The following is a 14769-nucleotide window of genomic DNA, read 5'->3' as shown; positions in this document are numbered from 1 at the left end:
CCAGGAGTCCAGACAGGGACAGCAAAAACCCACTGAAGCACGAAGCACATGTCTGAAGACAGGAGAGGCCTCCCCCAGACCACTCCCTCCCAGAAGAGACACCCCAGCAAGGACAAAGACACCATGCAAACAATGCTGGGCTTTCTGCCTTCTCCTGAAGGACAGGGGAGCTACACTTAGCTGGGCTTTATACTATTATGGAGCCTCTCACTATCTTCTCTCCATCCATTGTTCTACATTGAGACTCTGTGTCTGTCTGTCTGTCTGTCTGTCTGTCTGTCTCTGTGTGTGTGTGAGAGAGAGAGAAAGAGAGAGAGAGACAGAGAGACAGAGAAGGCCAGAGGTCAACATCAGGTGTCCTTTGTTCAGTTTTGGCTTGTTTGGGACAGCTCTCTCCACGGGACCTGGGCTTGCTCACTAGGACTGCCTTCCTCAGGGAACCTCCTGTATTTGTCTCCCCAGGGCCGAGCTTCAAGCACAGCCCCCTCCCCTTGCTGTGTCATATGTGAGTGCTGCAGATCAAACTCAGGGCACATGATTGTGTGGCCATCTCTTTACTAATCCTCTACGTCCCCAGCCCCAAGGCGGACTTCTTAGAGCTTCCACACAAGTGAAAACTCCCCCCAGCTCTCTTCTGGGTCTGACTTATTTTTCTAGTATTGCTCTGCACATCTGGGGGACTACGATTCACAATAACATCTTAATATATTTTCTGAATGACTTAACTGTATCTCCAAAGAGCTTAGCAGGAGCAGCAGTAAGGGCATGGGTACATTAATGACCTGGTTTGATGTATGCCCACTCTGAGCACACATTGAAACCTCAACTGCATCTCATAAATATGTACGATTATTTTATGTTAATCAAAATTTATAGACCAAATGCTTACCGATATGGAAATGCTGGCAGCTCTGATTTAATCATCACACGTGTGTACGCATGGATTATCGTGTAGCAGTTCGTACTTATGTATGATTAGAATAACACCAATACTGCCTCTTCCCCTTCCAGGGACCAGCCTGTGCTGCCTTGCTGGTCCCTTTAGGCTAGGTCCAGGGCTCTGGGAAGCTACCACTTGGTTCCAGGGTCCTTTTCTCCTTCTGGTCCTTTCCTCAGATCCTACTGACCCTGAGTCCCAAGGCCTTGGCTCATCTTCCAAGATCCTGATACAACAAATAGCACCTGTCAGATGGGCTTCAGTGGGCCCGGTATTTGCCTAGGGACCAGGCAGGCATCCTAACATGCTGCTTACTCACAATACAGATTGCAGTTTGGAACCCAGAAAGTAAATATAAACTTTCAGGGTTGCCTTTACTTCGATGCCCACTGTGCCTAGAATTCTGGCGACACAGTGGCCCCCAGTTCCTTGCTGTTTCTTTTCCTCCTCGCCATGTCAGCCATGCTGAAACTGCCTCATTATCTGAGCCACGGTATTGCTGGGAGAGGGTGTCTTCTAGCTACGGGGAGACGCTCCCCCTGCTAATCTCGTTCCTTAGTATCTGGTTCTTTATCGCTCACCAGGCTGTCCTCAGGGCAGAGCTATGCATCAGCTCCAGGCTGGGAAGGCAGTCAGAGCTGACGGAGACAAAGCGGGCTTGGGTCTGGGGCCCTGGCTTCTCTAGATGTCTTTACTAACATCCCCATCTCATGAAGTGCCTCATACCTGCTCTGAGAACTGGAGGGCCGGGGTGCTGGTAATTCAAACTCAGGTCCCCACACTGGCACAGCAGTCATTCCCCCCCTGAGACAGCCCCATAGCCTTCTCTTATGGTTTTGAACCTGCCAAATCTCTCTTTGACGGTGAAATCTTCTGGATTTCAACTTCTTTGTTGTTAGTTAGCTGTGTCTGACAGGTTCTCTGAAGTGGTTTCCATATGTGTATCTCTAGAAACCCATACGGTTTTATGCAGAGCAAAAGGCTAGCCTGGACTCCTGCTCTGTACGGACAGCTAGTCCTTTCCTCTGCATGCCCTAGGGAGATGATGGCTTCCCTGGGACAGTGGCATGTCCTTCTGACTCTGAAATCTTTTCATGCCCGGAAGAATTGGAAACCTTTGCTGTTCGTTTGCTGCCTGTCTGCACTGTGGCCGCTCCATGAAGAACGATCTGTGTGTTAAAGGCCAGCACAGAACCCTGAACGCAGCAGGCTCTCAGGACACATTTGCATAAGTGAATTACAGAAACTGATTTCCAGGCCAGCAAGATGGCTCAGTGGTTAAGAGCATGGACTGCTCTTGAAGAGAAGCCCAGTTCTGTTCCCACCATCTCCACCAGGCGGGTCAGCTGTCTGCAATTGCAGCTCCAGGGAAAGCCGTGCCTCTGGTATTCAGACACCTGCACTCCTGGACACACACACACACACACACACACACAAACCTACAGACAGCAAAAAGGGACCACTTGCTAAAGGACACTGATTTCTGGGAGTTTGCCACCACAGTCAAGGGGCCTCTGGCTTCTGTAACACAGCCATCACCCACACCTGACCCAGGCTTTCGGGCAGTGCACTCACTGGAGATGGAGGTATAGACGGCGAAGGCCCTGAGGCTGGTCATCTCCTTCCTGCGCGTCGCCTCCACCCTGGAGCAGAAGATGTTCTCCCACGCATACAGCTTGAGCAGCTTGATGCCCCGGAGCATCTCATTGGTCTGCTTCAGCCTCTCGTTGGAGTATTCCTGGGGGTGGGAGTGGTGTGCTCAGTTTGAGCGGGTATGCCTGTGGCCCTGGCTCAGTCCTGGAGAAGGCACCAAATCCATGCCCCAAATCTGCCCAGCTCCTGTGCCCACAAGCCAGGCTGTCAGGTCTGTCTCATGGAAAGCGAGGCCTGGCCCAAGAGTGTGTGGAAGAGGCTGCTAAGGGGAGGACCAGGGGAATGGACTCGGGGACCGCAGAGATGGAACACGCATATCCTGGGACACTCACCAGGGTGCTCCGCTGTGCCTGGGAGAGCTTGGTGGCCACAAAGTACTGTACAGGAGCCAGCAGGATGATGACAGCTGCGCCAACCAAGGCGCTGACCCCCAGGATGTAGTACAGCAGCATCACGCCCACGATGATCTGAGAGGGCGACAGGGGCTGAGCTCTCTGCTCCGGGGCCTGGCAGGACCCTGACGCCAGCTCCATAGAGCGTGGCATGCCTCGGTGCCCAGGCCTTCAGAATGCCTTGGGGATGGAGTGGGGCACGGGGCCAGGTATGGGAAAGCAGTACATTCGTTACACATGCGGCGGAGGCTCTGGCTGGCAACCAAGAGCATTGACTCGGAAGCCAGCTGGAGGACTGGTTTCCCTCTGAGTCCGCTTTCCCAAGGAGGGTCTGGAGCTGAGACTGCTCCCTTGACTTTATCTGCTAAGACTGACATCTCACTTAAAATAAGCTGCCAGGAATGAAGGGACAAGGCAGAACTACACAGGTGCTGAGAATGTGCTGTGCATTCATGGTGCTGGGTGGGTCTCTCTGTCTTCTATTTATCTATCAGCTATCTATCACCTAAGTACTAGGTGACTATCAGTCATCTATCTATCTATCATCTATTTATCTACCTATCATCTATCTATCATCTACCTATCTACTATCTATCCACTATCTATCTATCTATCTATCTATCTATCTATCTATCTATCTATCTATCTATCTATCTATCTATTTATCTATCTATCTATCATCTATCCATCTATATCTATCTATCTGTCTATCTATCTATCGTTTATCTGACTCTTATATCCTGGACTGGCCTTGAACAGGCTGTGTAGCTGAAGTGGCCTTACAGTTATGATCCTCCTGCCTCCACCTGAGTACTAGGACTACAGAATGCTGGGCAAGCACCCTACCAACTGAACTACCTATATCGAACCCCCTTTGTGCTTCTGGAGATTAAACTTCCGGCCTCCCACATGCAGGCAAGTGCTCTGTAACTGAGCTACATCACCCAGAAAAGGTATCCTGTACCCTTCCACCCCGCCCATTAAAAAAACAACAACTTTTTTTGAGACAAGGTCCCACTGAGTGTTCTGTGTAGGCATCAGGTGTGGAACCACCGCTCTTTAACCCGTGCTACCCTTCACCTGTAATCCTCCTGGCTCAGCCTCCCAAGTGGCTGCGACTGCAGGTCTAGTTTCTGCTGTTCGTGGTGTGTCCCAAGCTGAGCGGGAGAGCACCCTGCTCCGTCTGCCAGGCGCTGGCTGGGATTACAGGTGAGAACCAGCACACCTGGGTCTGGTATCTCTGCTTTCACTGAGCCTGACAGGCTTTCTTTGAGATGAGAACTCATTCTGCTCCTAGCTTTATGTAAATGATTGCCTACTTATGACTATTCATGAGAAATGTAAATCTCTCTTGCCAGTCCCCAAAGCTCCTGGATGACATTTTCCAGGCTATAGTCAAAGACAAGCACCTTTAACTGCATGGCTTGCTCTAGAAGAACAGATATGCTGGCCTCCTTAATTCAAAGAAGAGAGAAAAGAATGTCTGTCTGCCTGGCTTGGTCCTGACATCCCTGAGCCAATCTGGCGTGAGGCTCCCTGCCTCAGCTCCAGGATGGAGAAGGCAGGGGCCGCACACTTTCTATTAATCACAGAAAGCCCTCTTCATTAGCCGGTAACTGAGAGACTGTGAAAGGAGCCCAACACCACTCTCCCTGTGTTTAACTGACATTAAAAGCTGGCACAGTGGGCAGGGGCCACGTTAAGAGACGAGCCTCCTACTTAATAGCTCCACCGATTACCTTCCTGGGAGCGCTGCCTGGCACAGCCCTTCATTCTTACATGAGCTGCGCTCGCCTGGATGAGTGGGGTCCTTCATCCCCTGGGGTCGCACCAGACTCCAAGAAACTTTCTAGGGTGCTCAGGATCATTTGTAGGGACCTTCAGGTGTACCTTCACCAACTCCAGCTGTTCTGAAACTTGAGGCAATCCTTCTGCCTCAGCCTCCCAAGTGCAGGGAGCACAAGTATACTCTAGCACAGTCCACCAAAATGTCATTTTTAAAAAATGTTTGATTTTAAAAGAGGAGTGAATTTCACAATCATAAAAGGCCTATGTCAGCAGGCTGCCCCCAAATCCCAACCAGGTGGGGGGTTCTTTGCCACGAGCTAAGGTTACATCATCTGTTTGTGTTGGGGGGATGGGGGGACCTCATGCATGCTAAGCAAACACTCTACCACTGAGCTACCTTCCAGCCCTCATGTCTTTGTAGGAACTCACAGTAGTAATTCCTGTGTGTTGGTCAATTCTGTAAGTATTGAGGCACAGTCTCTGATGTGCTAAAAATGAAAATCAGCTGGGCCTGGTGCTCTGCACTTACAGTTTTAGGTACTCAGGAGGCTGAGTCAGAAATGACATGAACTCAAGACCTTGGGGCTAGCCTGGGCAACTGAACAAAGACCCCACTTCAAATAATTTCAACAGAATAGTGTCGAACTCGCTCTGTAGCTGCGGATGATCTGCAGTTCTGACCTTCCTGCCTCCGCCGCTATCCGTGTTTATGTGTGTTGCTGGTGATGAATCCAGGCACTCACACATGCTAGGCAACCACGCGAACCACTGAGCTATACTCCAAATCCCTAAGGTACGGCTTTTCGTATTTACAAAACTGTTGCTTGTATGATTATCCTACAGGTCACTTAAAGTTGGCTACCCCTGCCAATGCCCTAACGATACTGCCTTCTCTGAGCACTGAGATGTCCAGATGGCCTGCCGTGCATGGGGCACGGCATGGGTAGACCCCGAGGGTTGGAAGACACAGGTGAACACAGAATAGACACAGGTAGCTTCGGGCCTTGTGTCCTACTGCCTCCCAACTCCCTGGCACGAGCGCTCCCCCAGCGTGAATCTGGTACCTGCACTGGCATAGCCCAGAGGTTTGGGCATAAGAAGAAGAACCACATCAGCTGGTTTGTGTCAATGGCCACCAGGTTGCAGATCTGCCCCGCTGTTACCTCCCCCATCGACAGGGTGGAGGTGGACAAGTGCATGATTTTGTTGTAAATCTTGGTCTAGAAATGAGAGCAGAGTGCCACATTTGTCATCACCGCCATCTCTATCACCACTCCAGACCTGGAAGGGGCCAGAGGCTTCGGACATCTCTACAGAGCCCTAGAGCAGTGTCACAAGGGCTGTCATTCCAGCGTCGCAATGATCTACACTATACATCAGTAAGCCAGGAGGCAGGGATCCAAGGCTGAAGCAGCAAGCTAATTCCCCAGCAAGCCTGACCTTTCCCCGGAGGGACAAGACATAATTAGCTCCTAAATCTTAAAAGCAGGTCCCAGTATCTATTTGTGCTCTTGATTTACTGGGGACCAATGCAGAACACATTTAAGAGACATAAAAATGATGAAGCGAGAAGTAGCCCGTTTTATCGCATCAATTCTAGCCTGGGGCCAAGTCACTGAGCCTTGGAACAGAGCAGGGGGTCAGACCTGAAGTGAGGTCCAGTCACGAGGGTCAGCCAGCCTGCAGTAGAAGCCCAGCTGGTCTGAAAATCTCCACAGGGCAGCATGGAGGGTAATGGCTGCCTGTGGGCTCGGACCTGAAAGCTTTATGTTCTGGTTGTCAGAACTTTCCAAAAAGACTGGATTTTCAAGCTCTGTGCTCTGGAACAAGGAAGAACCACGTCTTGTCGCCAGTGGCCACAGGGCGCCTGCTTTTGGACACAACCGCACTGCACTTCTGCTGCAAAGCCTTTAATCCATCTCTGTGTTAAGCTCAGCTTGCTTTTGTTTGTGGGTCAGGTTTTTCTGAAAGCATGGGTCTCCTCTACGTCTTTCTGGGGTTTGTATACGGCAGGGGGAAGGCTGGAAATAATGTCGGTGATATTTTTGGACAAATTCATGCCCTTTCATGTGCCTCACAGCTTTGTGAAATTAAGCCTTAGGGGCTAACCAGTAGCTTTCAATGAAAGAAGCATGAGTAACCTGTTAAATAAAGCAAATACACACAGGATGCATGTGTGTGTGTGTGTGTGTGTGTGTGTGTGTAACAGGTTTCTGTTTGGTAACTTACAGGTTCTTACCACATTTTCTGTAGGTAACTTTCTGCAAATATCTTAAAGAAAAGAGGTCTTTTAAAAAGATCTACTTTGTTTCCATAATGAATGCTACCATTTCCTTTCTGTGGCATATGAATTAATCTCTCTGGTTAATGCAAGATTCAGATTGATGATTAAAAAAAAACAGTTACAAGCTGATATATTAAAAACCCATTTGGGGGCTCTTTTAGTATAATTGGAAAATCCTGGCCTGCTGTATGAGATTGATGACATATAGAGAGAAAACAGATCTGATGACAAAACTATCCAACCACAAAATTGGTTGCGGTGGTACAAGCTGGCCTATCATTGAGGGGTTGGAGCCAAGGGTGGGGTTCACCCACAGCCTGGCTCTTCTCAGCTCTGAGTCCTGAGAGGGTCTTGGTTTGTCGGGGGCGTGATATCCTTGAACAAACACTGTTTCTCCATGGAAATGCACTGGGGCACGGAAGCATCGTTTGCACCTTTGATACTATCAAGGTGAGCAGAGCTGAGTGTGGTTCTGCCCCAGTTCAAGCTGAACCTTCACTTCTGCTCAGACTCTTCCCAGCTTCTCCTCTGAATGACTCTCACAGGATCAACCCGTGCTCCTGACGCCACAGACTATTTTTGTTAAAAAACAACAACAACCATATACAGAGAAAAGATACCCAGCCTCTAATCTGTCTGCAGAATAGTTTTGACGGATGAGGCAGCTTAGGGATTTTGTACAGCTTTGTGAAGATCAACAGGGTGGCAGGATCGGCTGCTTGGCCTCCCTCTCCTCTCGGCACAAGGAGAATGTCAAGCCAGGGGCATGTGAGTGCCCCTGAAAGTGAAAGTCTCACAGGAGTGTGTGGTTGTGCACTGTCCTGGATGGGAAACACTGACAAGCTCCTATCCCAGGTGGCCCGCTCTCATCCAGGGTTCTCCATGCCAGCCCCAAGCTCAAGTCCTAATGGAAGCCTGGGGCTTCCTCACTGCCATCCTCCAGTGGGCTCTGAGTCCTCTCCGGCTTTGATCATCCTGCCAATCAATTCTAAAAAGTAGGACCAAGAGCTCAGACCTATCTGTCATGAATCTCTCATCAGGGACCCCAGACTTAAGAGCTCAAATGGCCCTACATGTTTTGCTGATCTGCTATGCTATAAGTTTATGTTTCTGCACTTAGCAGACTCTCTGCTAGGCCTCCAGAATTAGAGAAGGATTCTGAGGCCACAGTCTGTGCTCAGCGAGAGAGAACTCTGCGATTGACTGGTGATGCCTGCCACTTTCAAGGGTGAGGAGGAACCAGCGACTGAGCAGCTGACATCTGTGTCGGCGTGGTCCAAGGCAGAACCCGAGCTACCATTGCTTCCAAGTCCTAACCCCAGCACTTTCCCCCACACGGCACGGGGAATAACATCAAAAATAAACCCACGGCAGAGTTATTCCGATCTACAAGAAGAGTTAAGCAGGCCTGCCGTGAAAATGAAAAAGAGTTATGACGCCAGTACCTGGATTGCTCCTCTCAGGTTGATCCCGGTTTCGATGGCGACATAGTACGAGGCTTGCAGGAATGTCCTCTGCAGCAGGAGGGCAAGGAACAGAAGCACAGCCAAGACGTAGGCATTGCCAAGGAACTCTTGGGATGAGACGAAGTAAACCCCGAGAAACTGTGTCTGTGGGAGAGAGAGGGCCAGGGGTGGCTGCTGCTGCCAGGAGAGTGACACTCAGCACATGCCACGGGGCATGCCTGGATCACTGCAGGGGCCTCCGTGTTTGCAAAGCCTGTGCCATTCTTGGTAAATAAACACTCAGAATGAGGAGGCTGGGAGACTGGACCAGTTGGTAAAGAGCTTGCCATGCAAGCTTGAGCATCTGGGTTCAATCCCAGCAGGAGAAAGCTGGGTACAGCAGTGTGTAATCCCAGCGCTGGGGAGACGGCGGGGGGCGGGGTAGCTGGCCAGCCAGTACCTGACTCAGTGAGTTCTGTGCTCAGTGCGAGAGCCTCTCATTTTTGAGAGTCAGATGGCTCGGTGGATAACGGTGCTTGCTGTGCAGCCTGGCGGCCCGAGTGCAGTCCCTGGAACCCACGTGAAGGAGGAAGGGGAAACTCCAAAACGTTGTTCTCTGACCTCCACATGTGTACTGTGGCACGCTCACCCACACATACACAGCACACTACACACACAAATAATAATAATAATAATAATAATAATAATAATAATAAAAGATTTTAAAATTTAAAAAATAAAGTAGAAAGCTATTGGAGAAGACACCCGACATTGATCTCTGGCCCCACAAATGTGTAGAATAAACTTTGTATACACACACTTGGACCAATAAATCCAACAAAATGTTCTTCAGAAAGCACTGTCTCTGCTTCCATCATCTCCCTGCTTTGGGGGAGAATGCGGCTAAGTTCAAGCCCCAGGCACACACGGCTCTCAGCATCTCTACCTCCATGCCCTTGGGAGTTTACTCTGAATGGAACAGGAATAAATAGGGCAGATCACGGAGGAGCCCAAACAGAGCAGCTACGGCAAATGGCACAATGTTCTCTGCCTCCGAAACGGAACCAACAATCTGCCGAGCAGTGATTTCTGGGCCGGGTGGGGTGGGGGTGGGGGATTTGGCGTTGACTGTTCCTGTGGGAAGATGGGAACAAGCACTCAGAGCAGCCAAGAAGAACCCTCAGGCTCCCAGGACCTCCTTTTAAGTTTAAGTCACCCTTTCTGTACCCCACCAAGACCCCAGATAAAAATCAGGAAAAACATTCCGCATTTGTGCTAAAGGTCTCCGAGAGCACCCGCACGCCTGTTTCCAGAATCAGCATCACCAGCTCCCAGGAAAGCTTTGAACTTGATGAGGCATCACCCTCTAGCACAAACACACTCATCTTCCCATGACGACAGAACGCTCACCTTTCTGACACTGCCAGGACAGTGGACATTGGAAGGATGTGGGAGGTCCTACAGGATAGACAGTGATGGGAACAAAATGAGAAGAAACCCAGATCATGACCTGGGTCATGATCAGGCCGATGTGGGAAATGCTCTCTCAGGGAGAATCAAGAGTTCTTGGATATTGGCTTAGGGGCCAAGATGGTGGAAGACCTTACTTTCTAGAGCCGTGATTCTCATCCTTCCTGATGCTGCAAGCCTTTAACACAGCTCCTCACATTGTGATGATCCCAACCTTAAAGTTATTTCATTGCTACTTCATAACTGTAATTTTGCTACAGTTATAATTCATAATGTCAGTATCTGACATGTAGGATTTCTGATATGGGACCCCAAAGGGGCTGTGGCCCACAGGTTGAGAACCGATGCTCTACAGTGTCACAGATGACCTGTCTACCAGCCTTCCCAGCTCATGAAACTGCCTGGTCCTGCCCACAGCTGCTTCTCTAAAGCTTCACAGGCCAGGCGCCTCTCCATTGGGGCCGCAAGAAGTAGGCACAGGAGGCCAAATGAGAGTTGCTCTCAGGAAGGTCCTGCTGAGATTCAGAGCTGCTGTGTCACATGCCAAACCAGCAATGGTTAGGGTGGAAGGCCTAAGGGCGGGGGCGAGCTAGAGGCAGCCGCACCCGAACTTAGGGGCTGGATGGGCTGAGAGATAAGACATTAGAAAATACAGTGCTCCATCCTTCTGGCACACAGGGGCAAGGCCCCTGCTCTCCACACGAGGAGCAGAGTTTCGTCGTGGTGGAGTGGCCAGCCCAAGGCTGCTCAGACACGGCATGTGAACTTGCTAAAACACTACCCCAGACCCACTGTCTCATTTGCCCTCTGACTCGGAGTCACACTCTGACAGTTATTGTCATGAACAGATTTGTGGCAGATGGAAATATGCCCATTTGGCTGGCTCTGAGTCAAGAAAAAAAAAAAAAAATCCCGGCAAAGTAGGCTCAGGGAAAACCAGCCCCATCTCACACTCCATGTCACAATACCCTCTCCGATTCCCAGCTCTGGAGAACAGAAACCGCTATTTTGAAGCCAAGCACATTATCAATATCATCCTGACCATATAACACAAATGCACATGAAGATACTTATTTCTGAATTACAGCAGGGGTAGGGTGTAGAAGCTGTGTCAGCCGCAGGCACTGTTAGGGACACTGAGATACTCACAGGAAAATAATGCAGCCAAGATCCCTGCAAACCACGATGGAGAGCCATGACCTGCTATGCCACAGTCACACACCACACCCAGACAAAGGCAGGAAACTCAGCTGAGCACATTTGCTGGTCGGATAGAGGACCCCTCTCAAATGCATTCGTCCATATTCGTAAATTTTCAAACAAACCGACACATTCCTCATTTGTAGCTCCACAGGCAAAACCTGCAGCCCTCTTTTCCCAGGCACACGCACTCTAGGGCTAAAGATCACGCTGCTGTGGATGAAACAATCTGTGCCCTATTAAAAATGGAAATGTTGCCACTGGGTATGTCACTGGGTTGTGCTTATCTGTGCAGCCGTTTTGAGGCATCTTCAAAGGGGCGGAGCCCAGGCAGCTAAGTTTCTCTGGTGGAGTGGGTACCCGGGCCTGGGGCACCTCGGTAGTACAGACTGCTATCCAGGGGGAGGCAGCAGGAGCAGGAGTTCAGACTCATCCTTCGCTACGCGGGAGTCTGAGTCTGGCCTATGCAGCATGGAAACTCTGCCCCCAAAACTAAGAAAAGGGGTGAGAGGCTACCAGGCCAGGCAAGGGGCCCAAGAAAGGACACCCTGGTGGAGTCTGGCCAAGAAGAGGACATCCTGGGTCCTGGGAGGGGGTGAAAGGCCCGTGCAGGAGAGAAGAGACCAGAACCACAACCTGACGTCAGATGGACAAAAGCTTTGGAACATCCTACGCCCTAGGACTTGTGTTTTCACAAGCTCTCCGGGAAGCTATTTGCAAATTGATGCTTAATAGATATTCTTTAAAACTTTTTAGTTACATTTTAACTTTTTACTTAGAGCATGCACAGGTGTCACGGCATACACGTGAGGTCAGACGGCAACTTCGGGAGGGAGTCCTCTCCTCCAGCAGTGTGTGTCCCGGGGGTTAACTTTAGACTCCTGGGCTTGGCAGCAAGCACTTTCACTCGTTAGCCATCTCTCTGGCCCCAAATAGCCTTTTAAATGAATCGGTACACAGGCTGTCCATGCCCCGTGCTCTTGCCTGGCAGTGGAGTGGCCACTGAAAGCACAGTGGACTGATTACAGAGGCAGGACAAACAGCGGCACTCCTGCTGGTACCGTCCTAATGCTGCCTGACCAGGACATGCCCTCAAAAGGCTCCTTCCTTGTCCTCTGGAGCCTAATGAAGGTCCCTGGGCACTTTCTGTTTGAGTGGGGTTAAAAAGTGGACCATCTATCTAGGAGCCTGAATAAAAGTACCTCAGGTCACCATCAACCCACACCTACCCGTCACACCCACACACTCACCACTCCCACCTGGCATGCAGGTTAAGAGCCTGGGCCGAGGGGAGCCGTACCCGAGGCTCATCAGGCATGGTTTCTCTAAAGAAGTCCCTCAACTTTTCCAAGCCTCAGTTTCATCATTTGTAAAACAATGATTAAGGATTTCTATTACAGAGAGCCGTGCAACCATGTGCAAATGGCATCCAGAAGCATTTATGATAACTTCTGCACGGAGTGCTGGCAACTGAACCCAACGCATTGTGCACATTAGCAACTAATTCTGCCTATGTTGGCCTTGAACTTGTGGTGATCCTCCTGCCTGATTCCTGAATGTGTGTGGTAACATCCTCATTCTTCATTGAAGGGTTGTTTTCCCCAGTGTGTTGTGTGTGTGTGTGTTGTGTGTGTGTGTGGGGTGTGTGTTTATGCATGTATCCATGCCTGTGTGCTGTGCTGTGGCTGGAATCCAGAGCCTCGGGCTTGCTAAGCATGCACTCTGCACTGAGGTGCAGCCCTCCACCAGGGAGGCTTTCTCGGTGGGAGCACAGGATGTCCAACACAACTAAGAAGGACTTCCTAAAGAGGGAGACACGATGAGGAGTCAGTGACACGAAGGCAGCCACTTCAGGCTGTGAGCATCGGCACCAAGAGGCCAGTGACATCAACCCCACAGAAACAGAAGACATTAACGATCATTATGCCACCTGGAGTGAGAGCCACAAATACCTCAGTGAGGAGGGAGGGAGGGGGAAATAGAGAAGAGGAGGGGAAGGAGGAATGAGAGAGAGAGAGATCACACACAGAACCATCGACCCTTTTCACAGACTGTTCTGCAAACAGACCTAACTAGCTCTTCCCATTGTAGCCTAGAAGGGCCAAAGCTCTGGCCTTGGAAATGACCCAGGTTGCTCTTTTTTTGGCTCAGCTGATATTCCAGAGTGGTGCTGGCAGATTTCAGATACCAGCCATTCTTTATGAACCCAATTCCGTTGCCCTCCAGCCAGATCAGTGGTATCCCTGGCAGGGGACAGATTGGAGAGGGGGTTGGGCAAGAGGGCCCGGGTAGAGCCCAGATTTCTCTGGGAAGAGAAACGGTGGGGGCAGGAGCTTCAGAGCAAGGTTCTGTGGGCTACAATCAAGACTGCCCAAGGTGCCAGTGGAGCTCTGTTCCTTGCCAATCGTGTGTCTAGAAGGGAAGAGAGGACAGGACAGTTGTTGACAGAGTCAGCAATGGGTGCCAGCTCTGCACACTGAAGCCGGGGGACATGGGCTGGAATCGTCCTTCTGCCAGGCTGAAGTCCTGCAGCCTGGGGCTGGCAAGTTCCTCCTTGCTCCATCCCTAACAACCCCAAAAACACTGGCTCTTAGATAGAGCTGGGAGGCAGGACGAGGGACAAAATGCCTGCACCGAATGATGTCCAAGTGAGAATTAAACTGCAGGAGGCAACCTTGGGATGGAGCGCCAGGGAATGTTCCAGAGGCTAGGGACTGTGTTTTCTCTCAGCCCTCATTTCTGTGTCGGAAATTTGCTGATTATATTTGGGCTGCAGGAAACAACTATTAAACCTGATAATGCCTGCTGCCACTGAGGCAGAGCCATCTGTCCCTGGGATCTGTGTGGCGATAACAGCATTCCAATAAGGAGGCAATAAACCCTAGGCAGCCTGGGCAAACACCAGGGCTGGGACAGGGAGGGGAGGCTCAGGCGAATGAAACCTCTTGGGGCTTCTCTCACACGATTCGAGGGCTTGGGGAAACACAGGAAGAAGATGACTGCCCAAGCTGATGGGGGCTCCGGCGTGCGCTAATTTCCCCTAACATGCAGAATGGAGAAGGTGGAGAAGATTCTGGGGTTGTCTACAGCCAGACTAAAACTGGAGTTGCCACGGTGGGAGGCAAAGAAATAATCTCTCTCTCTCTCTCTCTCTCTCTCCTTTGGGGGAGGTTCAAAGAGCCAGAGAAAGAGGCCAATGAGAGGGCCCTGACGGAAACACACATGGTAGAAGTGCAGGTTGTCCTCTGACCCCAACATGCATGATATGGTACACACGCACATGCATGCACAAAATATTTATAGCCAGAAAAGACTATAATTGCTTAATATGGCTCAGCATTAGGTTTTCGTCCTTCAATGGAAATAAGCTTATCTACCGCATGGATTATCTGGCGTGGGAATTATATCTGAATATTCCATTGTCCCCACCCCATAGTGTTCCCTTAGCGATAAATAAGAAAGTGGGAAACGGTGCCCATAGCCTGATGTGTGCCCAGTGCTTGTTGGTGGGCATTTCTGATCGTAAGTCTGATCATAAGTCTCCATGACCGTACAGCCCTGCCTAGGGCCAGCATACATTAGGGTCAATAAACATTATGG

General features: G+C 50.3%; 1 protein-coding gene across 4 annotated transcripts in view; it reads right to left on the bottom strand.

Annotated features, from left to right (window-relative positions):
- Abcc8 (ATP binding cassette subfamily C member 8) overlaps positions 1-14769 on the bottom strand; it is a 67470-nt gene that overhangs the window by 37206 nt on the left and 15495 nt on the right. For all 4 annotated transcript variants that reach the window (XM_021640376.2, XM_021640378.2, XM_060378791.1 and 1 more), the window contains exons 7-10: positions 8500-8664; positions 5835-5990; positions 2923-3057; positions 2513-2675 (exon numbers count right to left, since the gene is read on the bottom strand). In XM_021640376.2, the coding sequence (XP_021496051.1) occupies positions 2513-2675; positions 2923-3057; positions 5835-5990; positions 8500-8664 (619 nt within the window). The remainder of the gene's footprint in view (positions 1-2512; positions 2676-2922; positions 3058-5834; positions 5991-8499; positions 8665-14769) is intronic.

This window comes from Meriones unguiculatus, chromosome 1 (assembly GCF_030254825.1).
Source record: "Meriones unguiculatus strain TT.TT164.6M chromosome 1, Bangor_MerUng_6.1, whole genome shotgun sequence".
Lineage (NCBI taxonomy): Eukaryota > Metazoa > Chordata > Mammalia > Rodentia > Muridae > Meriones > Meriones unguiculatus.
The sequence above is the reverse complement of the archived record's forward strand: the minus strand, read 5'-3'. Positions and strand labels throughout refer to the sequence as shown.